The sequence below is a fragment of the Emiliania huxleyi genome (assembly GCF_000372725.1).
Source record: "Emiliania huxleyi CCMP1516 unplaced genomic scaffold EMIHUscaffold_309, whole genome shotgun sequence".
Taxonomy (NCBI): Eukaryota; Haptophyta; order Isochrysidales; family Noelaerhabdaceae; genus Emiliania; species Emiliania huxleyi.
The window spans coordinates 87118-103690 of record NW_005199694.1 but is presented as its reverse complement, the minus strand read 5'-3'; the positions used below and the strand labels follow the sequence as shown (position 1 = coordinate 103690).

At 65.2% G+C, this 16573-nt stretch overlaps 4 protein-coding genes across 4 annotated transcripts; 3 read left to right on the top strand and 1 right to left on the bottom strand.

Moving 5' to 3' along the window:
* Positions 1-4221: 4221 nt before the first annotated feature.
* EMIHUDRAFT_424606 (dihydroorotate dehydrogenase) lies at positions 4222-5831 on the top strand (the record flags this gene model as incomplete). Its single annotated transcript, XM_005774738.1, has 2 exons — positions 4222-5339; positions 5412-5831. 2 exons carry the CDS (start codon positions 4222-4224, stop codon positions 5599-5601), a joined length of 1308 nt encoding a protein of 435 aa, XP_005774795.1. The 3' UTR covers positions 5602-5831.
* A 5081-nt stretch (positions 5832-10912) lies between these two features.
* Positions 10913-11877, bottom strand: EMIHUDRAFT_240478 (hypothetical protein; the record flags this gene model as incomplete). The annotated part of the gene is made up of 2 exons (XM_005774737.1): positions 10913-10944; positions 11229-11877. 2 exons carry the CDS (start codon positions 11875-11877, stop codon positions 10913-10915), a joined length of 681 nt encoding a protein of 226 aa, XP_005774794.1.
* Positions 11878-12767: 890 nt separating this feature from the next.
* EMIHUDRAFT_42711 (hypothetical protein) lies at positions 12768-13697 on the top strand (the record flags this gene model as incomplete). The annotated part of the gene is made up of 1 exon (XM_005774736.1): positions 12768-13697. A coding segment is annotated over one exon (930 nt), but the record flags the coding sequence as incomplete, so codon positions are not given.
* A 787-nt stretch (positions 13698-14484) lies between these two features.
* EMIHUDRAFT_240476 (hypothetical protein) lies at positions 14485-16044 on the top strand (the record flags this gene model as incomplete). Its single annotated transcript, XM_005774735.1, has 4 exons — positions 14485-14491; positions 14689-14762; positions 15022-15147; positions 16033-16044. 4 exons carry the CDS (start codon positions 14485-14487, stop codon positions 16042-16044), a joined length of 219 nt encoding a protein of 72 aa, XP_005774792.1.
* Positions 16045-16573: the final 529 nt, after the last annotated feature.

Here is a 16573-nt window from a genome sequence, read left to right as displayed (position 1 = left end):
GTTTTTAAAATATTTTTTTTTCAAGGGCCGGGGGGGGGGGGAACCTAAAAGGGTTTAGGGCCCGGGGGGAAAATTTAATTTTGGGGCCTTTTTGTTTTTTTGGGGGCAATTTTATTTTTGGGGGCCGACCGGGGGAAAAAAGAAAAGGGGGGGTTTTTTTTTTTTGGGGGGGGGTTTTTAGTAAAAATTCCCCCCCACAAAGTTTTTGGCCGGGTTAAAAAACCGGTAAAAACAAAGGAAATGGGGTTTGGCAAATTTTTTTTTTTTCCTTTGGGGGGGACCCCATTGGGCTTTTTTTTTTTTAACCAAAAACCTTGGGTTCCCGAGGGGGGGGGCCCCCCCCCTGGGGGGGGGCTTGAGGGATTTTTTTTTTTTCCAAAATCCGGTGGGCGGATTTTTTTTTCAAAAGGGGGGGGGCCAGGTTTCCCCCTTTGGCCTTTTTGCCCCCCCCCCCCCCCTGCCTTTTTTGCCCAGGCCCAAACACCCGGGGTTTTAATTTTGGGCGGGATGTCCAAAGAAAAACCCCCCCCCCCCCCCCTTCCTGCCCTTGTCCCAGGCCCACACAGCCTGGGGTTTGAGCCTGGATGTGCATTGCAGATCCATAGACCTTTCCCGTTTTGCCCCCCCCCCCCCCCCTTCTCGTTGATCTTGTCCTCCTGGCCGCCGCACTGTCCCGGCGAGAGCGACCGAGGACCGTGCCTCGCTCGTTCGCGGCTTTTGGTGCAGAGTTTTTAAACAAAACAACTCTCAGAGAATTCACGCTTTAAAGAGACCGAGTATGGCGATCCGCCTCCAGCTCCACTCTTTGTTGCTCGCTCGCCCGGGCGGAGGCGGCATGGCCGCGGAGGAGGCGGGCGCGCGCTTGCCAGGCCTTCGCTTCCGCAGACAGGAGACAGCCTCTCGGGCAGACTGAGGGTCGGCTTTGCGCGGCGTGGCCCGTGCGCTGCGCTGCGCAAAGCTGCGACCTGCGTGGGCTGAGGGAGCATCTGGTGCTTCCTTTGGGAGGTGCGCACCTCCTGCGACTGGTGGAGGGCCGTGCCGCCGACCAAAACGATCTTGGGGGCCAGGGTGAGACAACAGGTCGGGCTGCCACACGGGGCACACCACAGGCGTATTCTAGAAGGGAAAAGAAGCGGGGAATGAGGGGCCCCGCCACGAGGAGTGCGTTCTGGGGATGCAGAGCGTGCAAGGCGGCTAGGGATGAGGCCACAAAAGAGGCGCGCGAGGCAAGGAGGAGAATCGGAGAACTGAGAGACTGGGACGACTGGAAACAAGAAGACAGTGAGCCACCACAGGCGTCGTTGGCGCCATACTGAGCGGCAGCTGCGCTGGAAATAAGGAAGAGGCGCGTTACTTCATGCGGAAGCTTGACAAACACACGGCGAGGGCGACAGCAAGAGTCGAACGGGCGGCGCCTGACTCAGAAGACACAGCCACATTCCTGAGACGCGCGAGGGCAGCCTCCTTAAAGGCAATGGGGTCTAGTTTTGGAGCGCTCACCGAAGAGGAGTACGACGTGTCACTCGGCGTCACTCGGCGTGTGGTGTCCATGGGCATGGCCCATTCAGCCATATCCGGGCGCGGCGATAGCTGTGCGGTGAGCCGACTTTTTGTCGGGCGCTCCGCGGTGTTGGCGCACTCCGGTTTTTTCACCGAGAGGTTGTGCGTGCCGCCAGGCGTGGCGACTAGACGCTGCTGCTGCGGCTGCGAGGTGGAAGGACGAGGGCTGCCCGTGCCGGCTGCGGCCTCCGCCGCGCTGCGCTTTGCGGTGCTTCCTCCTCCCGAACTCGTGCCCGCATTCGTAGGCGTGTCTGCCCTGCCGCGCCGGGCCAACCAGTCTCGCGTCCACGGAGGTAGCCGAGATTCGGCCTCGCATCCTTCTGCATCTAGGAGCTCTCCGAGTGTGCGCATCGCCGCATGGGCGTGAACTTCGGAGGCGGTGACGGCTCGCTCCAGCTCGCACAGGAGCGCGCGCGTGCGAGTTTTCGAGCTTTGAGCATTCGGTGCCCAGTCTAGCGCAAGACGTACAGCAATGCACGGATTCCCGTAGGTGGCGTCGTCGAGACGGTTTGCAGGTACGGTGAGGCGGCCTGTAGTCCCCCCCCCTGTGGCAGCCTCCAAGTGTAGCTCCATCCACTTGTCCGCAAGCAAAGTCAGCACTAGCGCTGCATGCGCGTCCCGATTGGAGAAGGTTCCCCGCTCACATCTGAATCCGCTTTTGTCTATCACTTGCGTCAACGTTGGCCCTTTCAGGTTCTGCATCGCGTAGTCATTGACGCTCGAGAGTATGATTTGGATCGGATTCAGTGTTTCGTCTCCGTTGCCGGCACCATCTTCGTCTTCTTCGGCGCCGGCGGTGACCACAGTGTATCCGCGCGTAAGCAGTGCGGCGCCCACGGCGGGTGCTGCATTTGCTGCCGTAGCGAGTGCTACCTCTAGGGCTGGCTCCTCCGGACGGCGCGCTGCCGCGGCACTCGTGCCGCTCGTAGCCATCACGTCTGCCGCAAGGCATACGTCACAGCTGCAGCACTTCCCTGCTACCTCCCCCCCTAGATGCTCCATGACTGCAGCGCGTCGGCAGCGATCAGTGCATGTGTGCAGGTGAAGCAGACGGCACAGTCGAGCAGCTGCAGCAGGCGTCGGGTGCCCGCACTCACAGACTCCATACCCGAAAGAAAGAGAGGGGAGCTCGCAGGAGAGGTGACGAGAGAACTACAGGTAGTGGGGAAGGCAGCCTCGATTGCCATACAGACATGGGTGCGAAACAACGACAAGACCAAGGGCAAGGCACAAGGGCAGAGGAACGAGAGAAGAATATAGGGTGGATAAAGCGCCTGTTCACGGCATGGAGGGTGAGCCACGCTGAACGTGCTGAACGTAGAGCCGAACGGGGGGAAGCCGGGGAAGACGACTCTGAGGAGGACGAGCCAGTGGAAATCCCGCCGTCAGCTGTCACGATGCACCCGAAGGGGACCCCAGCGCCAGCGTCATCTGTGGAGGTACAAGTGTCCGAAGAGAGAGTGGACCTGAGCAACGATATGACTTGGCGGCAAATGAACGGAGTGGGTGTCAGAAGAGCCGTCCTTGCGCGAGGAGAGCTCGATAAACTCGAGGGGCCAAAATATGCCGCGAGGAGGGCAGAGTTGCGCCGAAAGGCGGGAGAAGCAGCGAGAGCGAGGGATCGGCAGGCGGCGGCGCCGTCGCAGGACGAGGCAGAGGAGAGCGACGCGACAGAGGAAGAAGCGACAAGAGAGAGACCGACGAGAGTGGGACGACCGCGAGGTGGCATGAAGGTTGCAGCGAGAATCGGCGAGGGACTGCGAAGAGAGATAGGAAGAGGCAGACTCCCAAGGGTTAGGGTGGGTGGGCGACGGCTAGCACCACACTCCTCTCCTTAAAATTCCTGTGTGGTGGCGGCGTGCCGTCCTCCCATCCCTCCCTTGGGTTGTCTGTTTTCTTTCTTTCTTTAGGTCAATAACTGCCACCCGGCCTGACCTATAACACTCACTAACAGGCCAAATAACAGACCGAGGGCCCAACTTGAGAATCGTGCTTTTTGGGTGAGGTTGTTTCGTGTTAGGTTGGGTTGTTTGGGTGAGGTTGTTCCGAGTGAGGTTAGGTCGTCGGCGCGAAGGGTGGGGGGGGTGGGGCGTGCAGAGAAGCGCGCCCCCCTCCCTGGAAGCGATGTCCGCCTGCTCGTACACAGTGACACATCAGACGACACATCTTCTCTCAACCCGCCGGGACGCAAAACGCTCTCGACGAGAGCCACAAGAAGGCGTCCAAGCACAACCCAACCTAACACGAAACAAGAGAACAAACAACCTCACAAAAAGCAACAACAAACACACTGGCAACCCTGTCTGCACGTCTCGCGCGCGCGTGAACAGGGCTCCAGGCCCCAAATGACGTGTGAGTGTTAGAGTTGTTTGGTATTGCTAAAAATCATTGGGTTTGTACTATTAACAACGAAGGCGCTCTCAAAAAAAATCTCAAAAAGCACGATTCTCAAGTTGGGCAGACCGCGGAGCTGTGCAAATGGAGCGAGAGGTACATGTAGGAGACAGACCGATAACAACTCAATAACAGTCAATAACTGCCACAAACCGAGCCTCATCACCCCCCGCCCACCACCCAAACCGAGGCTCTCGCTGTGATGTCTGGTGTGATGAGTCTGGGGAGGTCTCTGCGCCGCAGGACACCACGGCGAGGCGCGCATATATGCTTCGTCGCACCGCCTCCGCGTGCGCCGCCGGTGGCGTCCTCGCGGCCGGCGCCTATGCGGCGCAGGGCGGCGACGAGGGCCGCCGCTCCGTCCTGCTCGGGCTGGCGCGCGCTGACGAGCAGCTCCGCCCCGCTCTGGCCGCTCTGCTTCCGGCAGAGGCGTTTGTGGCACTGTACTCGGCATCTCGCACGCCCTTCCTCGGTGCGCTCGCTGCGTCGGCCGGCTGCGGCGCCCTCCCGTCGGCACCGTCGATCGGCCTCCGCGCAATGGGCCTGAGCTTCCGCAACGACCTGGGCAACGCGGCGGGCCTCGACAAGGACGGCACGCTGCTCGACTTCAACTATGCGCTCGGCGCGGGCTACGCGGTCGTCGGCACCGTGCTCAGCGACCCTCACTCCGGCAACCTGTTCGACTTCCTCGGCGGCCTCTGGCGCGGCAACGCGTGGACGCCGCTGCCTTCGTCGGGTGGCGCGCTCAACTCGCTCGGCCTCCCGTCCAAGGGTGTGGAGCCGGCGCTCCGCAACATCGCCGCTTTCCGGGAGCGGCACGGCGTGCCGCCGCAGCGCGCCGAGCACGGCAGGCCTGCCGGCGACGGCGGCGCATCATTCCCGGTCGGAGTGTCGATCATGGGTCATCCAGCGCATGGCGATCCCGCCGACAAGCTGGAGGGGGTGCTGCGCTGCGTGCGCCTCTGCCTGCCGCTGGCCGACTTCATCGAGATCAACGAGTCGTGCCCGAACGTGCACCACGGCGGCGGCCACGGCGGCGACGCGACGGCAGAGCTGCGGAAGCGCCTCGAGGCGATCGTCGCCGAGCGCGACGCCGCGGCGCGGGGCGGCGGGCGGCGTGTGCCGCTGCTCGTCAAGCTCGGCGACCTGGGGGAGGCAGAGGGGACGGTGCGATTCCTCTCGAGGCTCGGCATCGACGGCGTCGTCGCGCTCAACACGCAAAAGGACTACGCGTCCTTCGAGCTGCCTCCCGCCGACCGCGCCCTCCTGGACAGCTACACGGCGCGCTACGGCGGCGGCCTCAGCGGGCCTCCCATCCTCGACCGCTCGAGCGCGCAGGCGGCGGCGGCGCAGGCGGCGGTGCGCGAGCTCGGCCTGGCGGGCAGGTTCGCCGTCGTGCATGCCGGTAGTATCTCGGCTGTATCTCGGCTGTGTCTAGGCAGGAGATTGCGTCTCAGGTTCGTCGTCGTGCATGTCGGCGGCGTGCAGAGCGCGGCGGACGTGCAGCGCAGCCGCGCGACGGGCGCCGAGCTGCGGCAGTGGTACACCGGGCTGATGCACGGCCTCGCGCGCCCCGAGCCGGACTTGCTCTACGAGCGCGTCACCGCGCCTGAGCGGCACCAGCGCCTCCGCGCGGCGATGCGGTGAGGGCCTGTGCCCCGGCAGACGGCATCGCGGGCTCGGAAGAGCGACAGTCGTACTTTCTCTCTGCATGCGCCGACTTATCTACTTGTACAGTACACCGCATGCATGCGCCCGCGCGTGTCCCCGGTCGTCCGCCGCGGGAGTGCGGTTCTTCGATCGCGTGGCGTAGGTCGACGCGGCGCAACCAGGGACTTTTCTTTGCGTTCTTGTACTCAGTAATGACACGATACTGTAGAGTGATTCTGAGATCAGGTTGGGCGTTTCCCCTTTGGAGGCAGACATTTCAGAAAGCGAATCCCAGGCCGCATCTCCCCGCTCGAAGCGGGGAACCCGTCCCGGGGAAGGAGGACCGGCGAATTTCGCCACAGCCGCCAGTGCCCTCCGCCGCCCTTGCCGCCACCCTCGCCTCCATCTCTTCCTTCAGCCTGCCTGGGCCCTCGCAGCTGCAGGTCGGCTCATCGAAGCGGAAGGCTGCAAGCTGGAGCACAACCTACAACAAGAAGGCGAGGGAGTGCGAGGTTTGCGTGAGCCGTGACGAGGTCCTCGGCGGCATCGGCGTGAAGCCCATCCCTTTGCGCATTCTCGACCGTCTCGCGCGCAGTGATGCGCTCACGCATCCGGTGCGCCCTACTGGCGGGAGAGCGCAGCGGACAGCTGATCAGGTCCGCCGTGAGGTGCTGGCCCAGTGGCCTGCCGGCAAAGCAACCATCACCCTCCCGGCGGCGGAGCGGGAGCCTGACGGCGCCGAAGCCTGAGCCGTCGAGGCCTCGACCTTGCCTACAGCTTGACGGTACACTGTCGCCTTCCTCTCTAGCTTGCACCCCTTTAGACACACACCCTTCGTGCCCGTTGCCCTTTGCAGCCATCGAGATAAGCCCGGCCCTACCTCCAGTATGCTTGCTCACGACACCGCAATCTCCCCCGGCAGATGCTGCTGCTCGACATTTCTTTTTCTTGACCTACTTCTCGAACTACTTTTCTCGAACTACTTTTCTCGAACTACTTTTCTCGAACTACTTTTCTCGAACTACTTTTCTCGAACTACTTTTCTCGACTACTACCTCTTGTACTACTCAATCAACAACACCTCCAGCACAGTTGGACATGGACCCGCCGCGATCTCCCTCCTTGAGGGTAGTAGCGAGCCGGCCGTGAATTCTGTTGCTCCACTCTCCCTCACGCCTGGAAGCCGCGCTGCCGAATGCCATGCGCCTTCGAGGGCGGATGCCGTGCTCAGCAGCCCACTGACTGCACGCGCCTCGGCGGTGCGCACGGCCATAGGGCCCTCGAGAGTCATGGGGCGGGCGGAGGTGAGCTACGCCGCCTCCGGCGGCGCTAGAGGGGGGGGGCCCATGACCCCGGCAAGCCAGTGAGGACCGGGGAAGCCTCGACCAAAGGCGCCCAACTTTAATCAGTGACTCATTCCGGGGCCGTATACCAGGTGCGCCCGCGGCGCGCTCTCGGCGAAATTAGCCATTCTACACGCTCTCCGTGACGTATTTTTGCGTCATTCGTACGTATACCAGGTGCGCCCGCGGCGCGCTCTCGGCGAAATTAGCCATTCTACACGCTCTCCGTGACGTATTTTTGCGTCATTCGTAACGATGTGGTGTCCGTCTCTCCCCCGTGTGTCTGACCGAGCTTCTCGGAAGCTACGCCGCCTCCGGCGGCGCTAGAGGGGGGGGGCCCATGACCCCGGCAAGCCAGTGAGGACCGGGGAAGCCTCGACCAAAGGCGCCCAACTTTAATCAGTGACTCATTCCGGGGCCGTATACCAGGTGCGCCCGCGGCGCGCTCTCGGCGAAATTAGCCATTCTACACGCTCTCCGTGACGTATTTTTGCGTCATTCGTAACGATGTGGTGTCCGTCTCTCCCCCGTGTGTCTGACCGAGCTTCTCGGAAGCTACGCCGCCTCCGGCGGCGCTAGAGGGGGGGGGCCCATGACCCCGGCAAGCCAGTGAGGACCGGGGAAGCCTCGACCAAAGGCGCCCAACTTTAATCAGTGACTCATTCCGGGGCCGTATACCAGGTGCGCCCGCGGCGCGCTCTCGGCGAAATTAGCCATTCTACACGCTCTCCGTGACGTATTTTTGCGTCATTCGTAACGATGTGGTGTCCGTCTCTCCCCCGTGTGTCTGACCGAGCTTCTCGGAAGCTACGCCGCCTCCGGCGGCGCTAGAGGGGGGGGGCCCATGACCCCGGCAAGCCAGTGAGGACCGGGGAAGGGCGCCCGCTGGGAGCGGGCGGCCCGAAGCGGGGGCGCCCGCTCGAAGCGGGGGCGGCGCAGGCTGCCACCGCTGCCCGGGCGCGCCGAGCGGCGGCGGAGGGCCGCCCAGGCCACCACCAGTGCCTCTCCCACCGGCGGCGCGGCGGCAGTGGCGCCGACCGCCCCTCCATCAGCGGCGGCGCGAGGCTGTCGTCGGGACGCCGGCAGGTGCCGCGCGAATAGGGTGCCACCGGACCGGCCGACGAGCACCCAGCGGAGCCGTCATCGTGCATGGCGAGCCGAGCACCGCCGCGTCGCTTCTCGGCGCATTGGAGAGCAGAGGAAGCTGCTGGCGTCGCGGCTGGGATCGGCAGCGGCGCCAGCAGCTTTCTCGGATCTGAAGCGACTTTGAGCGCCGATCGATCGATCTGAGGGCTGACCGATGGGTGGCGCTGGGAGGAAGACCGCGCCATCCGTCGGCCAGCCCTCAGCTCCGCGACGGCGACTCGATAGTCGTGGCCGGCGCTCGGCTGCCACTCTAAGCTGTGCCGCCAGGCGCTCCTGGAACCGTGACGTCACTTCTTATGGATGCGGCACTAGGGACACCCAATGTTTTCGTAAATATAGAAGCCACTCTCTCGCGTGTGGAAGCCACGACTGCGTAGTCGTGCTCCCCCAGAGCACGCCATAGAGCGCCGGTTGTGTACCGGGCGCACCCGCAGCCGTACACACACTGCTGCCACCTGCCAGGGGGGCGCCGCAGGCGCCCCAAGCGGCGCGGAGCGCCGCCGCAGGCGGCGGACAGCAGGTGCGCAAAATTAAACGCCATTTTCGGTTCCGCAGTTTTGCCACTAACGTCGAAATCCGGTACAAATCGAGACTTACGAGAGCCGAGCCCCCCACGAAAACCACAGAGGGGCGCGCCGCGACAGCGCGCCGCCAGGGGCGCCGCAGGCGCCTCAAGCGGTGCGGAGCGCCGCCACAGGCGGCGGACAGCAGGTGCGCGAAATTAAACGCCATTTTCGGTTCCGCGGTTTTGGCACTGTCTACCAACTTTGTGGTACAAATCGACTTGCACTTGGTCTGAGCCCTGCGCTGCGTTTGAGCCTCCATTCTGAAAGTGTACGTAGAAGGGAAGGCAGCAGGTCCGGCTTGCGAACTCCGCTGTGCGCCGACAAGCGGTATGGCGCCGAGTAGAGGCCATTTTCCTATTAGAAAAGGCTGTCGAGAGCGCAAAATTTTCTTCGCTGCGCGCCCAGGGCTCGAAGTCTCACCTTCACCCTCGCCCTCGGCTCGGCCCTCGGAGCGACACCTCCCGATCGATGCTCGCGGGCTCCAAAACCGCCTCGCGCTTCGCAGCACGCAGGGCCACGATTCGGCGCAGCTCGTGCATGTCGCCACAGCATCAGTCAGCCTCCAGGGTGCATCACCACTGGCTCCGCCTGTACCACCGTGGCGACCCCCGCCGCATACGCTTCCGCCGTGACCACCAATGTCGGCGACCCCTCCACATGCAGAATGGGCGTCCCCGCCACCGCAGCGCTATACAGCAGCACCACTCGCGCCATATCAGCAGCGCCCGCGCCAGGCGCTGAGGCGTAAAGCAGCGGCGGGTCGGCAGCGGCGCTGTGCTGCAGCACTGGAGCTCGGCTCTGCGGCCCGCCCTTGGGGCCCTCGGCGGCCTTGGTCCGAGCATAACGGCAGCGCACGAAGGCCGCCGCCACACCGCACAGGACCGCGAGCGCCACTGCGGCAATAATCACCGTGGAGGATCGACTCGCGGTCGGCGAGGAGGGTGGCGGTGGAGCCGGCGCCGGGGAGGGCGGCGGCAGCGGGGGCCTCGGCGGGATGGGTGGCGGCGATGGCGGCGGCGGCGGCGGGGGAGGCGATACGCTGAAAGCCGCTGGTGTCTGCTGCCCGTCACCATATCCATAGTTGTCGCGCCACTCTGCGCACACTGTCACGTCCTGTGGATCGTTGCCCCGCACACATCCCAGGTTGCGTCCCAGCAGGCGGCTGTCGCGGATCCAGCACCCGTTTGATAACAGGGGTCTGCAGTCTGTGCGCCACATGATTGCACCCACGCTGTCGCGGACGTACCAGCCGGTGACATCTCGCACGCACTCGCCCTCCTCATCCTCGCCTTGATCGGAGGTCACCCAGACGCTTGCCAACGCGGCAGATGGGAGCAATGCGGCCGCATCCTTGGTCTGCTGCGTTGCTGCCCGCCCCGAGGCAGCATGCCCGATTGCCATGGTGACAGCGGCGGCAAGGGCGAAGGCGACCAGCGGATCAGGCACTGACGTACTCGCGGCCTCGCTGGCGGCGATCATCGGCTTGAGGCTTGGCACCGGAGAACGGACGACCCTGCAAGCCCCTGTCGGTCGTTAACCGAAAGAAAGGAAGCAACGAATAAAAAAAACATCAAATACGCAAAGAAGAAACACGGCGCGGCGCGCCGTGTTGTCAGAGTTCAGTCTCAGCTGTGCTCAGCGCGCACCGGGTTTGTTGCTCGCGCGTGGCAGAGGGCGGAGCAGCCGGCAGCGCCGTCTGGTCGGCGCTCGGAACGCTCACTCCTTCACGCTCCTCCTCGACCATGCATCTGGACGATGACAGCGAGGACGAAGAGCGAGCATTGCAGCTTCAGCGGATACAGGCACGGCATGGGGATGGGGCGATGGGGCGATGCGAGCGATTGACGCTGGCTTGGCTCATAGTGGCGGTCGTCTTTGTCCTCGGCAAGATGGCGCTAAAGGACATCCGTCATCAGTGGTGAGCCTGCCGTTCCGATCGCCTGCCCATGCCGCCCTGCTGACCGCGAGGTCTCACCTTGCCGCAGGGATAGCTGCGGCCCGTCGACAATCTTGGCCAAGCACGAGTATTGTGTGAACAACACGATAGTCTCGCGGTCAGTCGGCGGATAACGCTGAAACGTGTGCACGAGAGGAGGAACGCTCTTCGCCTCTTCCAACCGGCAGCCAACGAGCCAAGGACACTAAACTGAGGAGCACGTATTGACACTCCAAAAGCATCCGCTCTCGCATCAACTACACCCCCCTCTCTCCCGGGCGCCGACTGCAGTGCGCGGCACGACCAATCGCGCTCTCTCACCACGCTGACTGTCCCGTCCCTGCGGTCCCTGTGTCCCGCTTGTGTGGTCACGCGCGATTCGGCTATGTGTTCCGTCCGCCAGCGCAGCGCCCTCGGAGGCAGCCGGGCCACGTGCTGCCGTCCCGGCCGCAGCGGCGGCGGTGGTGGTGGCGGCAGCAGCAGCAGCAGCAGCAGCAGCAGCAGCAGCAGCAGCAGCAGCAGCGGCGGCGGCGGGAGCGGCGGGAGCAGGCGCAAGGCGCGTCGGCAGCGCGATTGCTGCGCCGCCAATCCTGCTGTCACAGAAGAGAGGGAACGCGCACGCGCACGTGCGACCACTGCCGAGCACCCGCCGAAGCGTCACAGAGATGCGGCGCTCGCGCGGCACCCACTCCCAGCCCGCCGGGCTCTCCCTATGCTCCACCCGGTCGAACTTGCGCCCGCTGATGCTGTGCTGCCACTCGTACCGCGCGGCGCCGCTCATGACCAGGAGGCAGCGCGGCGGCAGCCACACCGAGTGATCTGCGCCGTCGCTCCCCCGCCGCAGGCGGAAGGCGCAGCCGCCGCCCAAACTGAGCGAGGCGATGCCGTCCTCAAACGCGGAGTGCGTGTCGATGTGCGGCGCGATGCCGACCCCAGGCGGATACTCGTTGACAGTGCACTGGAGACTGCCCTCGCGCCCTGCCGCGGGCCGCCAAGGCAGAAGCGCGGGCTGGACATCCACCCGCTCGAGGATTAGCCTGCGAATCTCCGCCGGCAGCGGCGTCGCTTCGTCGCCGACCGTCTTGTTGTGGTAGTCAAAGCGACGGCCATAGTGCTGGGTGCGCCGTCTGATCGTGCAATCCCAAGGCTGTGCGTCTACCGTGCGCAGCAGCTCTCGCTCCTCATCCTCGGAGACAAAGTCGGGGTGGAGCGCCAAACCCTCGACGGCGGACGGCGCCTCCAGATTCGCGAGCGGCACACCGTGGCACGCCTCTGGCTGCATATGCAGCCAGCAACAGGCGTACACCGTCGCGCGCTTTCTTTAAAAGATTTTTTAAGAAAAACGTAACGCGGGAGCAACTCGAGCTTACGGGCGCGGCTGCGGCCGCACACGCCTACCCAAGTCATAGTGCCACGCCCAGAATCAGCACACGCACTTCTGCTCGCGAACACTCATCCAATGAACTATCGTCAACCATGAGTGCGAGATAGGGCTTGTCGCGCGAGGCTGAGCTATGGACTGGCTATGGACAACGAGTCGGAGACGGGACGTACGGTACCCCCTGCTTGCGTCCCAAGTGCCCTCGCGCAGAACCAACGCATCTCTCACAACTCATCAGCACTCCGTTCTCGTAACTACCATCCGGCCGCAAATAGCCGATCCCTTGACGCCGTCGCGCCTGCCTCGGCGGGCGCACGTGGGCAGCCAGTTTATGGCAGCAGCTCCAATGGATGCGAGACGCGCCATCGACGGCCACGTAGGCAATGCCAAGTCGCCACAGAGGACTGCACGCACGCACACACACACGATTGTGTGCCTGCGTGTGTCCACCCCTCCTTTTTTTGTCAGGTCGTTGTCTAGGAAACAACATGTTGTACACACGGTGTGTCGTCGCCACCGTCGCCGCCGTCGTCTCCTCCTTGTGCCTTCAAGCCGTCGACGCAGTCGCGCCGCCGCCCGTCCGGCTCGGCCGCCGGGCAGCGCTCAGCTTCGCCGCCGGTGCGGCCGTGCCGGTAGTAGCAGCGCGTCCCGCCACGGCGGTGCCAGTGCTGGACGGATATCGGCCAGAGGCTGCGGTCACGGCTGCAGAGGCGGGCCGGCAGTACTTCCCGCCTCTGACGCCGCCCTTGTTCGAGCGCGCCACCTATCGCTACGAGCTAGGGCGCGACGCGTGGGCCCTCGAGCAACTGCTCACCTTTGCCAACGTCAGCGCCACGGTGCGCACCATCGTGATCCGGCTCAAGGACGGCTCTCTGTGGGTCAACGGGCCGCAGTGGCCGACGGGCGAGTTCTGCAAGCTGCTCGACGAGCTCGGCCCGGTCAGGCATGTGGTGCTGCCGTGCGTTGCGCTCGAGCACAAGGCGCCGATCAAGGCGTTTACGAAACGGTACCCGGAGGCCAGCGTGTGGGTTGCGCCGGGCCAGTACGGCCCGTTTGGCACGGTGGGCCTCACCGCGTCCAGCGCCAAGATGGGCTACCGCGTGGACGGCGTCTTCCCGGTCGGCGCGCCAAAGGCGGGCGACGCGCTGCCGCATTGGGCAGATGAGTTTGACATGCGCACGCTGTACGTCGACCTCCCAGAGAATGCGGGCCCGGTGGCGGAGACGGCCTTCTTGCACAAGCCGACGAGGACGCTCGTCACGACAGACGCCGTCGTCTTTGTGCCCGCCCAGCCGCCGCCGATCTTCTCGACGTACTTCGCGCCGTCCGACGCGGCCGACCCCGACTTTTGGGCAAAGTCGGTGATCCAAGCCGTCTTTTTGCCGCTGCGCGAGGACGGCGCCGCGCCGCGCTCGCAGCCGGCGGCGCGCTGGCCCGGCTATGGCGCCGTGCAGGGCCGGCTGCTTCGCGCGCCCATCCTCCGCGCCTTCGCCGACGCGCGCGCGCCGGCGGAGGTGCGCAGCTGGGTCGCCTCGATCGCCGAGTGGCCTTTCGACCGCGTGCTGACGGCGCACTTTGCGTCGCCGATCAAGGCGACGCCCGCCGAGTTCGCGGGCGCCTTCAGCTACCTCGACGGCGAGCTACCCGACATCCGCTGCGAGGACTGGAGGCTGCTCGACGGCCTCAACAAGCTCATCGAAGACAATCAGCTCGGAGCGCCCGTCAAGTTTGACTTCAAGAGGGGCTGCCCCTCCTGACGTGAGCGTCGAGCTTGACGGCTCACAAGTGGCCGCGGCCGTACGTCGTGTGTGTGGGCCGTTTTTTATTGCGTCCCGCGCCTCGAACAGAGTTTTGTTTATGTCTTTATGTTCATTCGATCCCCGGGCGAAGGCGCCGGGAGCTCTAGACCTGCCTCCCGCAATCGCCGCTCATACGCCTCCGCCTTTGCGCGGAACGACTCGGCCTGTGGCCGGAGCGTCAGAAGCTCTGCCGCGGCCTCTTCCTGCTGACTCAGCTCGACCAAGAGCGCGGCCACTTGCGCCTCGAGGACCGCCGCCCGCGCCTCGCCCGCGCCGCCGCCCGGACGAGCACTCTCCCCGAGGGCGCGGAGCTGCGCTGCCTCTGCGCGCGCGTCCTCGGCCAACTCCGCATCCCTGCTTGCCTCTTGCTGCGCCAGCTCGAGCTCGGCGCGCGCCTTGCGGGGAGGAGAGTACAGTGAGGCAAAAGGCGGTGCAAACACGCTCCCAAGCCACTCCCATGCGCCGCAATCAGCGCGCGCCTCCGCCGCCGCGTCCGTCGCGAATGCCGCCGTGCGCCGCTCAGCTAGCAGCTCGGCCTCGAGGGCCGTGATGCGGACGCGCAGCTCGGCCTCCGCCGCCCCGCCGCTCTCGGGCGGAGCGGCCGCGTCGTGCGCCGCGACTAAGCGCTCCAGGTCGTCAAGTTGGCAGTGCAGCGCCTCGATGTCGGCTGCAGCCAGCGCTCGCGCAGCTGCAGCCTCCTCCCGTTCCGATGCGAGGTCCTCCCGCGCCCGGCTCAGCTCCGCGCGCGCCGCGTCGCGCTCCGCCGCGAGCTCTTCCCCGCTCTTGTGCGCCGCCGCCACCATGCTCCTCAGCCGCGCCTCTGCGTTGGCCGCGTCGGCCGCAGCAGCCCGCGCCGCACGCAGCTCGATCGCCGCTGCCTGTGTTTTGTCTGCGCTGGACGCGCACAGCTTAGGCGGCGGCAACCTGCCGTGTCGCAGAGACAGTGATGCGATGATGGAGGCGAACAACATCGGGGCGTACCCGGGAGTGGAACCCCCCCCCCCCCCCCCCCGGCGCGCGCGCGCGCGCCGCCCGGGGCCCGGCCGGCCGGGCCCGGGGCTAAAGCACGGATAGGAAGGGGGAGAAGAAATGTGCATGCCGGTTCGGGCTCCTCTGTGGCCAGGGGACGATGGGGCCTCCTGTTGTGTGTACAGAGAGCCTCCTTCCACGGCGTAGAGGGGGGCTCACTCACTCACACAACGACACCAACGCTCCGAGACTTTCTTTGGACGTGGGCGGCTGGCAGGTCGTCGTCACCGATGGGCACGCGGTGCTGCCCGAAGGCATGACGCACCTGCCGGCTTGGGCGTTGTTCAACCGCACCCCTCTCGTCTCCATCGGCAGCAGCGCCTTCGAAGGCTGCTTCTCGCTGGTCTCCGTCGACCTTCCTGCCAGCCTCACTCACCTCCATCGGCAGCCACGCCTTCTTGCGCTGCTCCGCCCTCACACCACCCTCACCTTCCCCGCCACCCCCACCTCCATCCGGCGGCTTCGCCTTCGACCGCTGCTCCGCCCTCGCCCGCGTCACCTTCCCTGCCGGCCTCACCTCCATCGACGTGGACGCCTTCGCCGACTGCCCGCTCGCCCGCGTCACCGTGCCCACATTGGGCTAAACCCCGCCTGGCTTCCTCCCGCTAAATCGCAAGAGTTCTCTTGCACCTCGAAGCGCAGAAAGGCTGCCAACCTCCTCTCCCATCTGGCGCTTGCGTCGGGCAGCGTGGGCGCGGCATCCGGGACGGATGCGGGCCGCTGTCTCGCGGGATCGCTGGAAGCCGCTCGGCTCCCCACGCGCCGCCGAGCTGCGATGGCGCAACCGCAACGGCTGCCCCTCCTCGGCTCCCGCCCCGGGGCTGCCGAAATAGGTGCCCCGAGCCACCGTTTGCAACATCCGCGCGGATCGGCGGCGCTGCCGACGCCCCCCCGACCGGCAAACACCACCAGAAGGGCGGTGGTGAAAGCAGCACCTCTCAAATGTCGTCGTCGTCGCGCAGTTCCCTAGTGTCCGCTCGGCGGCCGGCGGCGGCCGGCGGCCAAGAATCCGGATTTTCGTCTCTCGACGCGAAGATATGGTCCCGAGTCTCACTACTCGCCCCTCCATCCTGTAGGTCCGGACCTTGCCTGCTCAGTAGCCGCGATGAATCGTCGCCCTCATCGTCCGCGGTCATCCTTTCAGCCTCAAACGGGCCAAACGACTGTCTCGCCATCAGCCATCTCGCCTCTCGCGGTCGCGTCACGCCTTCCCTCGTGCCGCGAGTAGGCGCGTGAGTGATGGCCCTGCCGCCAGGTACACGGCTACACCTCGGGACGCCGTGCTGAGACGGGTAGAGCCGCCCCGCGGGAGCGAAAGCCGCCTCGCGCGCCTCAGCCCGCCGGGCCCCTCGGCGGCCAGTGTGGGGTGGATACGGCGGTGATAAACCCCTCTGACAGCAGCGCCTCACGGCGTGGGCTGCGAGGTCACTCGGGGTGACCCAGGGGGCGGCGGGGGAGCACTATCCCGCCGGAGCAGCGGGGTTATATTCCCGCTACTCGCTCGAGTTTGAGGTGCGCCGCGCCTCGCCTGTGTTGCCTTCCCGGCTGCCCCAGCCGCCCTCACCGTCCTCATCCCCTCCCACAACTTCTAAAAGGTAGACGAGGTCTTTGAGGCGCCCCAGGCGCCAATGAACAGCCTCGAGATCAGTGTTTTTCTCTCGATCGCACCGCTGCTCACGTCGGGACAGCCGCCATCGGGGCTCGAAGCATCAATAGCGCGCCCGGCGCTCAGCAAGGGGCGGCGGCGCGAACCGAGTCACAGCGCCGCA